Below are 16,878 nucleotides of genomic sequence, written 5' to 3'. Positions count from 1 at the left end.
CCCTGGAGGTGCTAGTCCAAAGGACGAGGGGTTTGTTTGCCTATGAAATTTTCTAAGGTAATGCTTATTTGGATTTTTTTTCCTCATTGGAAAAATATTAACTTGCTGCAAAAAAATCCTGGAAAATGCAGAAAAATACAATGGAGAAAATCACCCATCATTCCAGTACGTAGGTATACCTAGATATAAACACTTAACCGTTTCAGGAGATGTCTTTCGGTCTTTGTACCTATCTTTTTTAATGAACATAAAAATGAGGATCGTTTGGGTTTACTGACAATATCTTTTTTTTCTCTAATGTTGTAAGCCAAGTTCTCATGTAACTGCATGTTATTCATACATCATTTATTGCCATAAACACGCTCACTGTTTTTCTTTTCTCATGCATCATTTTTATAGCTGCATAATATCCCCTGAGATGGATGCTCCTTTATGTTGTTTCTGACCTTCATCGTTATAAAATAACCCAGGGAGGAGACGGGTGGAGGATTATTCGGCTCCTGTTCCAGGCATTCGGAACGGAGGCAAAATAAATGGGTGCAGTGAGGGAGCAAACTGTGCTGGGAACCACCCCGCAACACCCCCCAGGAAAGGAGCCCGAGACACTGTTCTGCCACCGTGTGTAAACATGACAAGGGAGGGGGCCCAGGGCGAAAGGAGCGATGAGGAGCTTCTGCCTACACCCTAGACTCTAATAAAATTCGAGAGAGCACGTTATCAGCGACTGACCAAGAAGCAAGCTGGTATATACAGCTGTTTTTGATCACCTCTCTAGTTTCTCCTTCATTCCCTTGAATTCTCAGTCTCTGCAGATGGTTCTTGGCTTTGCTTCTTCTTCCAGGAGCCACTGTAACACTTGGAAAACTGGATTTAATCCATTCAACACTAACTACAGAACACCGTATTATGATGCTATACAGCACCTAACAGAGAGGGAAAGGCTGCCTGATTACCAAGTGCAAAACAGCTTAATGTGGGTCAAGTGTTTCAAAAATATGTCATTGTTATACAAATATGAGTTATTTTTATAACCCCCATACTGTAACTCCCTATCTACATTTGGCGGGGAACGACTCTTGGTGAATGTCTGTTCCACACATTAGAAGATATTTTAGGATCCGAGATACCCCCAACCCACTAAATCCTAAGGGCACACTCCAATTACCGTGACAACCCAAAGCTTCCTGGCTCCCCTACTGCCCAAGGCTACTGAGACAGAAAGACATTCTACAAGTCTCGGTAGAGATTTGCTCCAAAACCTGACATAAAACCTGTGTCACAGAGAAGATGTACAAAATCCAATTGCAAGTTTAAAGGCATTGTTTAGAGCTCTCTTTAAAGAGCGACCCACCAGGTGGTTTGCTGCTGCTGCTGTTTTGATGCGGCACAATGCGTCTGCATCAAGAGATCTAATTTACCAAGTGAGATTAGGTCTGGGTTTTTCCTTATTGTCAGTCACTCTCCTAAAGCCTGACTCACAGGAGCGAGGCAGGCCAAGCTGAACCGAGAACGCTTTCAATGCAGGCAAGGTGTCTGCTGTGAGTTAATAGCATCCTCTTTGTAATTATTTGCTAGAAGGGTGAAAAAATCAAACACTGTCAGCTCAGATGCTTGTGATTTTCCTACTTAGATTTCACCAAGACACACTACGTAAGCATCCACAGCAACAAAGGAACAAAATCTAGTCCCCTAAAAAGACAGACACTCACCTCCGCTTATCATTAAAGAAGTTTGGCTTCTCGGCCTGAACGATGACCACGTCGAACAGGTCCCTCCAGTCTTTTCCAACGATATACTTCATCCCTTTGTCCCTGGAACAGGTCAGCTAGGTGAGTCTAACATTAAAGGAATTAGCTGTTTTTTTGCAACTTTTTCTTTCAAATTTCCAACTATTAAACGCAACACAAGTGAGCTGGAAGCTAGCCAGGAAACACAGAGCAACTTACACGAAGCTACTGGGGCTATTGGTGATGAGAAACATCTTCTTGCCGTGATCAGCCAGTTTGGCCAACACTGCGCGGGTCTGTTCGGCGTAGCAGATGTACTTTTCTAAGAGCAAGAGAAAAGTCACACACAGATTCAGCATGAAGTCCCTCAATCTGCAAGTGCTTGCTAACTGGGGCTGACGGGTCCAGCGCTGTCAAGGGCACTTGGAGGAAGAGAAAGAAGTCGTAAGGGAGCTTGGTTCAGGGTGGTCCACTGGTGTCTGGTGCATCAGTAGCCAAGAACCTGCCTCCTCTGTCTAAGAGGGAAACACTAAGTGGCTACAGCTGCCAGCGCCTCTCCTTCTGAGTCAGGACCACGTCAAGTTCTGAGGCAAAGGGGAGGGAGATGGCTGAGGCGCAAGGATGCAGGGTCCTTGCCCAGCCCTCAGAAAGGTGCTCAGCACCCGGAATGAAAGCAAAATGCCTGCATCATCGCAGGGCGAAGGGCAAGGCTGAGACGATCTTCACAATGATGCTGGGTACATACCAATATCCGCCTCGATGGCTCTGTACATGATCCCTTTGATGTGCACGTCTCGAATTGAATCCTGTCAAAAGATACATTTTTAATCAGTGAACGTATTAGCCTGAGTACAAGCGAAATGGCATTCCATGAGAACGTCTGTCTTCTGAAGCCTGGCAACCCAAGCACTAAATGAAATCTGAATTCTGGTTCATTTATCATAGGTGGCTCCCATGGGGAAAACTTACATTTCCATGGTGATAGTGGTAGTTTCCAATGCAATTTTCAAAAGGGTCACTTGGAGGAGATAATTTGTGTAGATCACTCTGAATTAAAGCCCCAAGTGATAAACCGTAACTTTCATGCAGTATCATGAACAAATGATTCCAGGTCACCTGGACAAAGAGCATTATTGCTCTTTTCACCTTTGCACCCTTCCCTAGACCCCAACAACAGGTTCAGTAATCTAGAAGAAGAGGCAGGGACCAATGACAGGATCCTCCCTTCTTCAGTGCTACCAATGAGGCGGGAACTGTCAATGAGATCGTAACTCAGGCGGAGACATGGTCCAGCCAGCAGACACGAGGAGGTGGCAGCTAACCCCTCTGCAGGCCCAGGGGTGTGGCAGCCTGATGCCTGGCAGGTGTCAGAGCACAGCCCAGCTCCCAGGTGGCAATGAGCAGGTCTTTTACACAGGTGGCACTCCTGGGGCCACATGGAAACTTCCTGGAGCCTATGGCAGGGGACTGGGCTGCGGGCAAACTGGGCCATAAGCCTTGGAGAATTGGTAGATTTCTGTCAAGAGTGAGCATCTCTGGACTATAACCTCGATTTCCTTCCAGCACAGGCTTGTTTCAACTTCGCATGGGCAGAAAGCACTGGTTAAGAATAAGCCAGACCAAACTTGCTGGCTTCAAATCCAGGTTCTGCTACTTACTAGCTGTGTGACCTTGGGCAAGTTACTCAATCTCTCTGTGCCTCAATTTCTTTATAAAATGAGAGTGATGATAATAATAGTATCTACCTCAAGTGAGCATTATGAGGGTTTTAATTAGTTAATACGCATAAAGCACTCAGAAAACAGTTCCTAAAACATAGTAAACTCTGCATACATGTTCACTATTGGTGACAGTAATACTAGTAAAAACTGAAGTTTCAAATAAACAGCGCTCCTCCTGAGTGCAAAGGGTTACATAACTACAAGTGATTCTTAAAGATTCTTGAAGATGAAGTATTTGTGTGCACAAAAAGGAGACCAGAAACTAAATATTGCAATTTAGTTCAAATAACACCAGACTGATGTTGGGAAACTACAATTCATCTTTTATCTTCCTAAAACCCATGATTTGGGCATTCGAAATTTTAAACTAGTCATAACATAGAATAAAAACATAGTAATATATGAATATGAATATAAAAAAGATATTTAAATATATATTAATATAAATACATTTATAAGTGCTTAGAAATATACACATTAAATTATACATAATCAATTTCAAGTTCTGAAAAAAGTTCAGACACCTTAAAGAGTACATAAACACATGTGAATATGAATTAAAATATATAAATAAAAGTTATATAGACGAGGTGTGTATACATGCACCTAAATATTTATATTTGTCTGTATCCCTCTCCGACTGGATTCCTGCAGCTTCGGAAGGGCCTCGGAAAGCCTATGTAGACCCTCTGTGTGCAGGAGAAAAAGGGAGCACCTCTGGGCAGCTGCAGTCCCTGGGCCACGGTCTGAGACGTGCATGCCCTCTCTGTGTGTGTGAAGAGTCACCCCTCCCTGAGGGTACGCTGGGGGTGAGCTGGGTACAGGCTGGGCCCCCACCTCCGCTCGCCACCCCCTCCACCACCGACCGGGTGCCCTGGACCTGGCCTTCAGTCAGAAAGAATTAGAAATCCAAGTAACAACATGAGCATACTCTTAACAACGAATTTGACTGATCTCTAATTCTCCTAACGTAACATCTTTCTTAGAATTTTCAGGGATAAACTGCAAATACAAGAGTCCCCAGCCAGGGGCTACTTCGAACTCCTAACCTACAAAGGAGGCTAAGGATTCTGTTACTTCGCTGGAAAGGATGCGGCATCGTAATCTCTCGCTGTGGACACAACCTTGACATCTTTGTACAGGTGGACGGGCTCGTAGTCAATGTTGTTCTTCAGGAAGTATTCGTTCACGCAGGACAGGAGGGTCATCTCCGGCAGCGAAAAGATGTCCATGAACTGCTTCATGGTGTTTCCATGGGAACTCTGCAGGGGAGAGGGGAGGGGGTACTTTAGAAACGGAGGCCAGCACCTTGGCAGAGCTAGGCTTTACGTTTACTGAGGAGGATTCTGGTCAATATCTGGACCCCTCTCCATGAAAAAAGGAAAATTCTTATGTTTAAAAGTAAAAATGTTCACCTCGTCTCTCATCATTCATGGCAGAGCTGACATCTTGCGCAAGTGTTAACTGGTGCATCCAAGGAAATGCCCAATTCCCCCCCAAAAGTCTAACCATCTTTCCCTTTCCTCCCTCCTTTGTGCCCCATCCAACTCCCAGCTCACACTCTCTCATCAAGCACAGAGGAGCACAAGCTAACAGACTACAGCCCGTGGACTGGCAGAACAAGCCACCTAACGCTCCTGAGTTTGAGCACCTCACACAGCCCGTGTGAGAGCTTAAAAAAGAGCCTTTCTCTGAATGCCTGCGAATTAGAATACTCGGTTTACCAGCTGACTGGGCATCTTCCACTGCATTTTGGTCATACAGATAAAAGCATGCCTCTGATAAGACAAGAAACGAAAAGTCAGAGAGGAAAGAGAGCCACGAGAGTTAGAAAAGCAGAGGTTTCCCTTCAGGCACAGAGTAACCTGCTGTCCTCAATCCCAGGGGAGGTGACAGCACAGCCTCCAAGGACTTAATCCAGAAAGTGGGGACACACCAGGCAGGTGGTGGCAAATGGGTAAGTACAAGGAAGGTGTAAGCCCTCGTCAGATGAGGAGGAAAAGACTATGAAAGGAGAATCATCAAAGAACTCCGAGAGCCGCTAATATACCATTCTCTCTCAAACCCAGGGTCTCTCAAAACTATCCCCAAATCCCTTGTCAATTCCCTATGACCACTCAAAGAGCCTAGAGTTCAGCACCCTACATCTCCCGGGCCATGTTTCGATAAGGAAAAAGACAGGCTGCTTTAAATTAATAAATAAGCATTTCTCATTACCTTTCCATAAAAGTCGCTCATCTGTTCCAAAGGCACATGGGACCCCTCGTACATTTCAATGACTTCTTCATCAGGGACAACACTGAGGCCTCTGGGAAAATGACAGGCAGTGCAGTTAAAGAGCTCAGCTATAGACAGCAATGATTTTCAGATTTCTGGCAACTGCTAGGATTTTTCGACTGAGGTGCAAGACGTTGCTGTCACAAGGAGGTGAGGTGTGTCACCGGTAATTGCTACAGACAGACAAGATGCTACTACTATTACTACTGCTGCCATTCTACTGGTAATAAGAGAAAAAAATAATAGCTACTACCACATGGCACCTACTATATGCCAGACATATGAATTCCATAGTCCTTCACTTAATTCTGAGCAATCCTAGGAGGGAGGCACTTTTCTTCTTTCTTCCAGCAGAGGCAACCGAGGCACAGAAAAGTCATACACTTACCCAGGGTCACCAAAGTGGAAAGTGATGAGTCGGGACTGGCTCTTTGGCTTTGTGGCTCTACAACCACTACGTCACACTGCCTCCCTTGACAAGATATAAGGCTTCCTAATGACTTGCTTCGAGGTGTTTTTCTTTTTAATGTTTTTACTACATTAGGGAGAGAATGGCTGGTTCTGTCTCCATCAACCTCGTGCCCTCTGATACTCTACCCTCAGTGCTGAGATGGAAAAAGTCATGCACGGGGCGTGGGTGGACTAAACCTTATGACACAAGGCGGGAAGCCTGGGCACTGCCTGAGAGATGTGACCCAAACACTGCTCGACAGTGAAGGCCAGTTTCCTTATCTGCGAAAAGCCAAGATAATGTCCACCCGTCTACCCGCCTCCAGGAGCTGCAGGATAATCTGCAAATGAATCCAGCTCCTCCATACACAGGGAAAAATAAATTTTGGAGTCAGAGTGGCTAGATTTCACCCCTGCCTCTGCCACCAGCACTGTGAGCAGGTGCTTTCACCTGGGACTCAATGACCTAATATCTCCTCACCTGGAATCGCCTACTCTTGAGTGTTATGAAGGGAAACGCTGCTCATCTATCCCTTCTCTAGAAGAGAAGGTGCTTGCAAAACAGACTCCATGATGAGGAAACCACAGAATGAATGAATGATGGAAACACCACGCTGAGCTACGATGAGAGCATAAATAATTCAATAAGAATTCTAATAACTAATACGGATAGGTTGCTAAGCATTCAAAATCACTTGGCCAGTGTTAAAGTACATATAAAATATAATTTGTTTGATATGTAACTTCAATGAAAATATATTTGCAGACTCTTTCCTTCATTCTCCACCCTCATATTACTTTTAAAAAGACCTGAGTGGATTCATCAATATTTTGTCTCCAATCATAATTAACTTGTTACCACTACTACTAGCCTTTGAAAACAAAAGAGGCACTATTTCCGTTTATCTTTGCTCCAGAAATCAGATAAGATACTGGCACTAAGCCAGATCATTCTCGACAGTGAACTTGGCAAACAGCTCCTGCTAAAGCGGCAGCAGTCAGGCGTGCACACTCCTAAGGCCCTAACACTTAGAAAGAAAATACAAAAGTAAAAGAACTGTGCCAGGTGAGTGAATCCTCTGCCTCCACACTAGGCTCAGCCCAGGCCTTCAGAAGCCACTGCTACCTTTAAACAGTCACAGGCACCTGGCCACACGAGCTGTACCCTTAAGGCCTAAGTAACCAAATGTCCACTCAAAAGGAGCAGAGAAATCAGTCTGCTACAGCCAACTGAATTTTGCAGGAGGCAGATGGAGCACCACGCAGAACTACTTTGACCAGCTAAGGCGGCCTGTCACCGTATCTGAATGCAGCCTAAAACAACACTGAAATCAAAATGAAAACTACTTTACACAGCCCTGTGCGGTTATGAGACATATACAGGTTAAAAGCACAGATCTGAACAAGTCCTGCCTGGGGTTCAAATCCCGGCTCCCTTAATTACTAGGGGTATTACCTGAACAAGGAATTTAACGTGTCCAGGTCTCCATGTCATTTTAAAAATGGGAACAATAATAGTACCTCTTTCCCGGTGTTCCTGAGATTAAATGAGCTACTGTATACAGAAAAGTAACTGGTATACGGTAAGCACTGTCAAAGTTTTGCTGGTGGGACTGTGATGGGAACGACCAACCCTAGCTTTTCTCAAGGTTCTAATTAAGAACTGGGAATGTGGGTACAAAATGGGACAGCAGTGGAGAGCCAGTCTGCCGCCTCCTCTGCCCAAAGGCGCTCACTCCCACAACCCAAAACGTAAAATTCACTCACATGCAGCGGGTCTCAGAAACAAGCGAGGCTGAGGCAGAAGCATGCTTCCCAGCCATCCACTCATCCATTACCCCTTTTGAGGGGAAAAGAAAGAGAAGACGTTTATGCATGCCTGTAGTGTGAGTGCCTTGGGCACTGTTCCAAGCATGCTTTAATCTGTAAGACAAGCTGGAAGCATGCCCAGTTTGCAGAGGAGCAAACCAAGGCTTTGAGAGGTCAAGAGTTTGCTCAAGGCCACACGCATGTGAGCGGTGGGGCCAGGGTTTACACTCAAGGAGTGTGACTCCAGAGCCCACCCATGCACCCCTGCTGCCTCAGCCCGCCACACCCTCAGCACTGAGCGCAAAGCGATCTTCCCAGGTCCTAAAGCTGAACACTCCCTTCTCCTCCAAATGCCTCGCTGGATCCTCCTGCCTCGCCTTTCCATGCGCCTTATCACAGCGGCGAAGGTATCTATAGATGAGATAAGACAATTAGAGGAGCCACAAGATCATGTGACCATAGAAGAGAAGAGAAAAAGACCATTTCGGGTTGAGGGGTGAAGAGAGGCCTCACCACAAGTCAGCCCTGAAGGAAGGATGAGTGAGATTCCGAGAAGCAGAGAGGAAAGAAATCGGTTTCCTGGCAGACGCCAGTGTGAACAGATGCCGAGCAGTGAGAAAGGAGAACTCGGAGGAAAGGACTATGTGTGTTGTTTGCACCTGCCCGACATCTGCTCCCTCTGAGACTGGTGGAAACTGGTGAGAAACTCCTCCTCTCCTGTCAACCTGGAGCTGGTGGGATGGAAGCCCGGTATTGCCAGGGTCACCACAGAGAGGGGCCTGCCTGAGAGGGGGCCAACCCCGAGAGCGAGAGGGCCAAGAGCGAGAAGGAGGTCCGACCATAACTATCTGGCCCCTGGAGCCAGCCGAACCTGCAACCGCTCGGTCCTCAGACTGCACCATGAGTGAGCCAACACTGTGTTTTTGTTTAAGCCAGTTTGAGTTGGGTTTCAGTCGCTTGCCACAGAGGCTTAACCAATCCAAGAAGCGAAGGAGCTATGTACAAAAGAAGAGGAAGTGAAGGTTGGCAGAAAACCTAAGGGGTTTGGGCTCTATTCTCTAGACGGTGAGCAGCCATCCAGGATATCAGGAGAGAGGAGGGGTTGGTGGAGGGCAGTGTTTTAGGTAAATCAGTTGAGCAACGATGTCCAGGAGGGATCTCACGGCAGGTAACTGTGAGGCCCAGAAGAGAAGGAATGAGTGTCTGAGTCAGGGGGCTGATGGTAGAAACACAGATGGAGAAATAAATCGAAAGATCTGCTCAGGGACTTCTAGTTATCACTCGCACTTTCGGGAAGTCCATACTGCATGTGGGCCAAGAGCACAGACTCTGGAGCCACACTGCTTGGGTCTGAATTCTTCCTCTGTGTGGCCTTAAGCAAGTTATTTAACATCTCTGGGACTAATAAGTACCTACCTCTACCTCATAAGGTTATTTTTAGGATCGAATGCATTAAAGCAAATAAATGGCAGTGTGGCAGTGTGTATCCCATAGCAAGACTCAATATTTATTAATTGCTATTTATTATTACTAAGATTATTGTTATTCTCCTCACCACCACCACCTCTTCTCCCTCCAGAAACACCATTCAATGACAATAAAAGAGTTGGGTATAAATTGCTCAAAAAGTAAAGAAAATGAGAGCCAAGATGTCAATAAACGAGACATTTCAACATGTTTTTGGAAGTCAAATCGCAGATGAAAAGGAGGCACCTGACTTAGCAACACTGAGAACAGGGGCTTATAAGGGGACACCAAAGGGAAGAACTGATGAACCACCACAGATCCCAGAAAGTCTCAGCCCTTCAGGACACCAGGCAGCTCCTAGAGGATGTGCTCCAGCAAGATGAGGGCGTAAAGCTGGAAAGAAGCAATGGGAACCAAAGGACAGGAAAAGAGGCGAACACAAGTCCAAGGATGAGCCATCAGTGGAGATCAGAGCAAGAGGCAGTTGTCAACTTTTTAAAAAAGTAAACGACAGGTTACATAAAATATATGAATTGTTGGGAAATAAATGCATGCTTGATATTAGTGATGGAGCATTTAGAAAAACGAGAGATACCTACACTGAAAACTAAGCAAATAAAAAGTGAGGTTATTATGAAATCTAAGAAAGACCTAACACTGTACCAGGAACAAATAATCGCAGGGCAAACAATGATGGTCGGTCATATATACCCAGATACAAAGATCTTATCGAGGTGAGAAGAACGAGGCCGGAGAAGAGGGTGTGCGTGCAAGAGAACCGAATCCTCGTCTCTCATAGCAGGGACGATGCTCAGAATTAACAAATTAGGAAACAGGAGAATGAGTATATTCACTAGAAACAGGAAGGAGAAAAATGCTTTAATTCAAGAAGAGTTTAAGGGGTGTGGGTGGGGGAGGGAGGACAGAGGATGCTGTTGTCCGCTATGGCATTTTTAGTCCTATTTGATTATAACCGTGTGTGTGTGTTACTTGTATAAACAAATATTAACTTCAGCAAAGAATCTGTGAGATATACACATCTCTTAAGGTACCTTATGTGAATCTAGACGGAAACCGCACTCCTAAATCCCACACGAATTTAAGAATGAGAAAAAAGTAAAAACCTTCATTTTCAACGTTACAAAGACTGCTGACTGAGCTAAGTGCTTCTACGAATTCCAACACAAGAAAAGTCTTAATATCCAAACCACTCGATGACCACCGTGGAAAGAAGAATGTGCTCACTCACTCCAACACCCCTCCCCACCCAAACCTCCTCTCCAGGACACAAACTCAGCTGGCCGGCCATCGCCTCCAGAAAGCCAGTCCTCTCACAGAGTCCTCCAGAGAGCTCCTGATTGTCTCAGCACATGTCCATCGTCACCTTGGTCACTCCGGACTGCAGTCACCGGTTTATGTGTGTGGCTTCGCCCTTCACCCCGAGCTCCCTGAGAACACGCTTATGAGCCAAACCGTCAGCATCTACCATGGCAGCCGGCCCCGATGAATATCTTGAACGAGGGAGGGAGGGAGGGAGGAAATGATTCCCCAACACACACACTGCAGCCCTCCTCGTCACTCAACAGTCAGTGGGTCTTGAAACTCAAAGCCACTTGGTTACTTTGGGTGAATTAAATTTGCCTCCTCTTACCCTTACCTATAGACAGTTCCCAGCTGGATGTAATGAAAAGCATCAATCTTCATCAGTATTGCCTTCAAAAACATAAACAACAGGCACACGTAAATAATGCACAACAATTTCCATATTTAATGAGAATTCTAGTGTCACTATAAACCCCATCCGCATTTAAGTTGTCATAACAAGGGAGCACACTGTGTGCTTCCGAAAGGTTTGCTTGCTGATTAGAGGTACTGTGCAATTCATTAAGGAAATGGCCTATTGGCAAAAAAAAAGATGTGACAACTGGCAACTCAAAACACCAAAAAGGGATACTGGGAATAAATGGTATCTCCCAAATTGCTAAATGTATTCATGCTTTTCTAATATGTAGTCTCTTGAAAAAGACTTACTCCAAAGATGTTTTGAGTAATTCATTTCTGTAGCCCAAAAGAACATTTTAAATCAATTTATGTGTTGAGCAAAGAAAAACACCAAGAGTACATTTTATTCCCAAACACCGTTAAACTGAAGAAACACATGAGAATTAAACCTACCCGCTGCACATCATAATGCAGTCCACGAATTGCAAAACTGGGGTCGTACTCATACTTCCTGATTTCCATAGGATACTAAAAAGAAAGAAAAGAACCCGTTTTAGCTAACGATGTACTAAGTTCAAGGTAGTGTCCAGATGTGGCCCTCGTACAAAGGCCGAGGTGGCTAACGCACTTGGCCGGGAAGGTGGGGTCAAAAGGGGCAGACCACATCGTGTCCTTCTGCTTCCGGAAGGAGAACCTCCTGGCCCCAGAGTCCTCCCTCCTGCCTCACTTGCTGTTGATCTGCCCATCACAGGCGAGGCCTCATCTCCCCAACTTCTCTGATCCTAACTGCCCCCTCCCCCCTTTCCCTCTGCATCTAGACTCCCCGATCCCTGAGAGCCCATCTGCCTCTACCTCCTTTAACACACTGTCGACCATCATCCATCAAGCTCACCTTCGAGCACCCGCATGTCACAGCCCCCGATGAACCTACTACCAGGTTTCATGGAGAGACTCAAGCTGAAAAGTTTTCAGAGAGGCCCCTCCATATTGTTTTCATCGTTCTTCTCACCTGGACGGCTGGCCACTGCTCATCCTCCATGACTGGAGGGGCCGGACCCCACAGCTGTCGGTGCAGCCCCCTCCCACTCGGGCCTGCAGAGGCCCCTTCTCAGCACGTGGTTCCGAGTTATTGCTCCAATGCTCTGACTCAGAACGTGCACGACTTCTGGAGGCAGCTCGGCTCCCCTGATACTTCCTGGTTATTAAACCGGTCCTCAAACTATGTGAAAATCCCAGCTCCCTCCTTATCTACTGCTCAGAATAAGAACACTAGCTACTCCACTGACAGAACTGATGTACCGAGCACTGCGGGCCCTGCCACTCCCATTTTACAGACAGGACATCTGAGGCACCAGATAAAACCACCAGGCCTGGACCACACAGCTGGGGCGTGGTGGGCAAGGAGTCAGGCTCTGGCCTCTGCCCCTGCTCTCCCCTCCACCCAGCCCCCTCCGCCCGCAGAGCACAAACCTGCAGGGCGGAACATCGATTCTGTGCCACCAGAACTTTCCAATTGTGACATAAACTGCTTCAGTAAAAACTGAGGCGATGATCAGGAGGCACGAGAAACCCATCTGCACGGACACATGGCTCCTTTTCACGGCCAGAGTCACGCTGGCATGGGAACATTTCCCGGTACCACCAGGCAGAACCGCACGCAGCAAGTTTTCAATTCAAGCTGCACAAAGTGCTGACTCAAATGTCACATTTGGGTTCATCTGTCTGACACCTGCCACGTATACCAAGAAGTCGCTACATGACACTGCCACTCAGGGGCGTTCCCAAGAATTCTGAACACTGCAAGATTCTCTTTGTTCACTATCGTACTTAATATACACACACCCGGAACTTAACACACGGCACCAGACTCCTGCCAACCAAAGTGAGGCTTCAGGACCCCACACCTCTGGAGTCCCCTTTCAACTCAGGAGTGACAAATAAGGGGTTTCTGAGAGAGAGGCTTTTGTTGAGTCTTGGCCATGTGCCACACACTGTTCTAAACACTTTCTGTGACTTTATTTGCTCCTTACTTCCCCAGCATGAAAGAGGTACCCCATGTCCATTTTACTGTTGACTAACCTGAGAAGGAGGGCCGAGGAGCCTGCCTAGAATCGCAAAGATAAACAGAGGTCAGGCCAGTACTCAAAGCCAGGTCCGGGTCCCGCCCAAGTCCATCCCAACCACCCTGCAATCAATGCTAGCCCAACACTGAGCCGCCATGCTGGATGCTCACTGCCTCCTGTGACAGCTGGTACCGCCACCCAGAGGGCTCAGTGACTTTGCTGGGGGGACTCACGGTTCTGTGCTACTTTAGCCGAGAGACGGGATGCGAATAGGAGAGCATACACGCTCTGTCCATGGCCTGCTGCAAAGTCTGGGGCTCCTTCCTTGAACAGGGCTTATCTGGGCTCCCCAACAGGACACAAGACATCACACTGAGACATGGCCCCACGCCCACTCACATTCCCCTGCCTGTCGCTGTCACTGTGTATTCTTGGGGAGCCACTCCTGATAGATACACAATGGTTTTTCAAATGGTCCAGAGACCAAAGTAGATGACCTGGAAACCTGACAGAAGTGGCTGAAAGAGTCTCCACAGGACAAGTCATGATGCAGAACACAGGCCAACTTCTAGTCTTACTATGTGCTACCTGGGTGACTTTAGGCAAGGTCACCTGTCTCTCTAGGCCTCAGTTCTCTCAACTACAAGGTAAGAATAACATTAGTCCTACCTTACGTGAAAGCAGAAAGGACTGAGTTAAAAGGTTCCTGCGGGGAGCCAGGGCCGACTCCGGCACGCATTGGAGAACACTGCGTTGCTTTGTAGGACGGGGCATCGGGAGGCTGGGCTGTCAGACCGGCCCCACAAGCTGCTGCTGCGCTCCTGGAGGACTTCAGGTGAGTCCCTTAACCTCGCCAGGCCTCTCCTTCACATGGGAAATCAATTGGTTGAACTGGGGTGATTTCTACGCTCCGCTCCTGCCCCTAAGCTGTACTTCCCCATTCAAGCAGCCAAGTCCTAAATGACCTCACGGCCCCTTTCCAATACACACACACACACACACACACACACACACACACACGACAGCACCTCTAGGAATAACTGCACGGCCCCTTTCCAACACACACACACACGCAGAACCTCTAGGAATAACTGCTCATGGCAACATCCAGTCAAGGAAGTCAAAGCTGCTCACATCGGCCAGGATGTCACACTTCTCTCCAATGGCCTACGGCTAGGTTTTCTGGACTCTTCATAGTTTAGAAACTTTCCACCACCCTGAAAAACATGACTCACCCAATGTGTCATAAAGATTACTGTTATCCCTAGAAGCAGGAAGTAATAGATAAAAGGACTTTTACTTGAGATTTTTATTAAAAGTTTTCTTATTTAGGCCCAGACTGGTTTCCTTCAGTACCTGAATTTGCTCCAACTCCCGGGGCAATCTGGGTAGGCTAGTATGTGTGGACAGAGAAAGATCACTCTGAAAATGCTATAGAAATGTCTCTTACAGCCTCAAGGAAAGTTAAGACCAAAACACTGCAGAAAACCCAGGGGTTCCCATGTGGGTGACTCCTACAGTTCTGCAGCTTGGCCATGCACCCCTTCCTGGCTAATAACGGAGCCCTGACCACAGCTTGACCTCAACATTACAACACTGCCCGTGATCCCTGAGGTAAAGATGCCTATAAATATATCCGTTTTTCAGAGGCCCCAGTATGATATTTAAAGGAGCCTAACTAGAGGCTAATTAGAGACAGAGTAGAAGAGCATAAGCAGCAGCTCCCCAAAATCCACACAAAACATGAAGTGGGGGCAAAATGACCTGTATCACAGCGGCAGTACCACACCAAGCACGATACTCACTTCACTGTGGATTCCACAAAGACGCCAAGTACTCACTGAGCACGTGCTTTGTGCACTGGGAATATGGCCATGAGCAAGACTGACAGTCTGTGACCCTAAGAAGTTTCCATTCTACTAAGAGGAGACGGACCGTAAACAAGTGAACACACGGTGTAGTGATAAGGACTGCGAACGAAATGTAGTCTAAGGGTTCAGAGATCTCAAAAAAAAAACAAAAATCGGGCGCAAGGCCTTGGGCTGCCTGGAGCCAGGGAAGACCTTCTACGGCAGAGGCAATGGCGAGAGCAAAATGCAAAGGCACAAAGGTAGGAACACGCCTGGCAGCTCAAGGAGCAGCAGGGAGGCTGGTGTGGTGGGAGCAGAGTGGGAGCAGGTGGGAGGAGGGGCTGGCAAGGAAGCCAGGGGCCTGGGAGCACGGAAGGCCTCTGTCGTTCCAAGCGCGGTGGGAAGGCGTGAGGGGGTGGAGCCCAGGAGTGACATGATTGATATTTAAAGGTGCTCTCTTGCTGCTGAATAGAGAGCAGACTCAGGAGCAGAAACAGAAGCAGGGAGGCCCGTCAGGAAGCTGCTGCACCGTCGGGCGGGAGGCGATAGGTCGCTTGGACCAGGGTGGTGGCCGTGGGGGAGGTGAGAAGTGGACTGAGTCCGGACGCATTTTGAATGAATTATCTTCTGAATGAGTGAAAAGAGAGCTCACAGCTGCAGAGTGACTTCCTCCCAAAGAGTGCAGCATGAGAAGGGAGAAGAAGTGTGAACAATGGAGAGGCCTGATAAACACGGCCTCCGCCAGACGACCGAGGCCAGCGTCACCGGTGATGGCGCACTGATGGCACACGGAGCCTGGATAAGAGGTGATGAGCATGGCCCTTCACCTCTGTGGTCTTCTTCCTTCAAACCCATGACCCCAGTCTGACCATGAGAAAAACGTCAGACAAATCCCAAGAGACGGGCATCCTAAAACATACCCCAAACTGTCAAGGTCATCAAAAACAAGGAAAGTCTGAGAAACTGTCAAAGCCAAGAGGCGCCTCAGGGGACATGACAACTACACGTAATGTGGTGTCCTGGATGGACTCCTGGAAGAGGAAAAGGACATTAGATAAAAACTAAGGAAATCTGAACCAAGTACAGACTGTAGGTAAAATTTAATATTGGTTCTTTCGTTGTGATCAATGTACCACAGTGATGTAACATATTAACATCAGGGAAAGCCAGGTGTGGGCTACATAGACAGGAGCTCTTGATATTACCTTTGAGAATTTTCTGTAAACCTAAAACTCTTCTTAATGTTTATTTTTTTAAAAAGAGAGAGAGGACCTGCAGCATGTGCTGAGAGATCACGCGTGGAACACAGGACGATGTCAAGGATCCCGTCATGGCCTCCAGGTTTTGGGTTGACGTCGGTGCCAGTTAATGATCGGGAACACTGACGAGGGCGTGAATCAGAGACATGAAGTCAAGACCTCTTCTAACACTCCCTTTTTCATCCCTTGGTGGACGTGTGGAATTAAGATACAAACAGAGTTATTACCCAGTATTTTTTATGTCTATTTTTGTAAAAAATTGTTCTTATAAAAAAAGAAAAAGGGTAATTAAGAAGGAGCTGGAACTTTTACATTTGCTTTTTGGGAAGATGCTCAATTGCACACTTACTGTTCTATTACTGTGCATCTCAAAAGCAGATGTCTTTCCATCCCTAGTACATTTAGTCTTTGGCAGGAAAAACGGCTCCAAACTCAATGCTTCCAGCAGCATCTCAGAAAAATTCTTTTCAAATCCAAAGTAAGAGAAAAATCTGCATAAGCCTAACTGACGCTATAAATATTCCTGATATAAT

The 16,878-nt window shown here is 46.8% G+C and overlaps 1 protein-coding gene across 1 annotated transcript in view; it reads right to left on the bottom strand.

Moving 5' to 3' along the window:
• The window catches only part of NT5DC3 (5'-nucleotidase domain containing 3), a 50,909-nt gene that overhangs the window by 14,334 nt on the left and 19,697 nt on the right, over positions 1 to 16,878 (bottom strand). The window contains exons 3-9 of the mRNA XM_039877946.1: positions 11,627 to 11,701; positions 11,109 to 11,164; positions 5,666 to 5,756; positions 4,573 to 4,710; positions 2,473 to 2,533; positions 1,947 to 2,049; positions 1,710 to 1,811 (exon numbers count right to left, since the gene is read on the bottom strand). Coding sequence (XP_039733880.1) covers positions 1,710 to 1,811; positions 1,947 to 2,049; positions 2,473 to 2,533; positions 4,573 to 4,710; positions 5,666 to 5,756; positions 11,109 to 11,164; positions 11,627 to 11,701 — 626 coding nt within the window. The remainder of the gene's footprint in view (positions 1 to 1,709; positions 1,812 to 1,946; positions 2,050 to 2,472; positions 2,534 to 4,572; positions 4,711 to 5,665; positions 5,757 to 11,108; positions 11,165 to 11,626; positions 11,702 to 16,878) is intronic.

The sequence above is a fragment of the Pteropus medius genome, unplaced genomic scaffold (assembly GCF_902729225.1).
Source record: "Pteropus medius unplaced genomic scaffold, Ma_sr-lr_union100, whole genome shotgun sequence".
Taxonomy (NCBI): Eukaryota; Metazoa; Chordata; class Mammalia; order Chiroptera; family Pteropodidae; genus Pteropus; species Pteropus medius.
The sequence above is the reverse complement of the archived record's forward strand: the minus strand, read 5'-3'. Positions and strand labels throughout refer to the sequence as shown.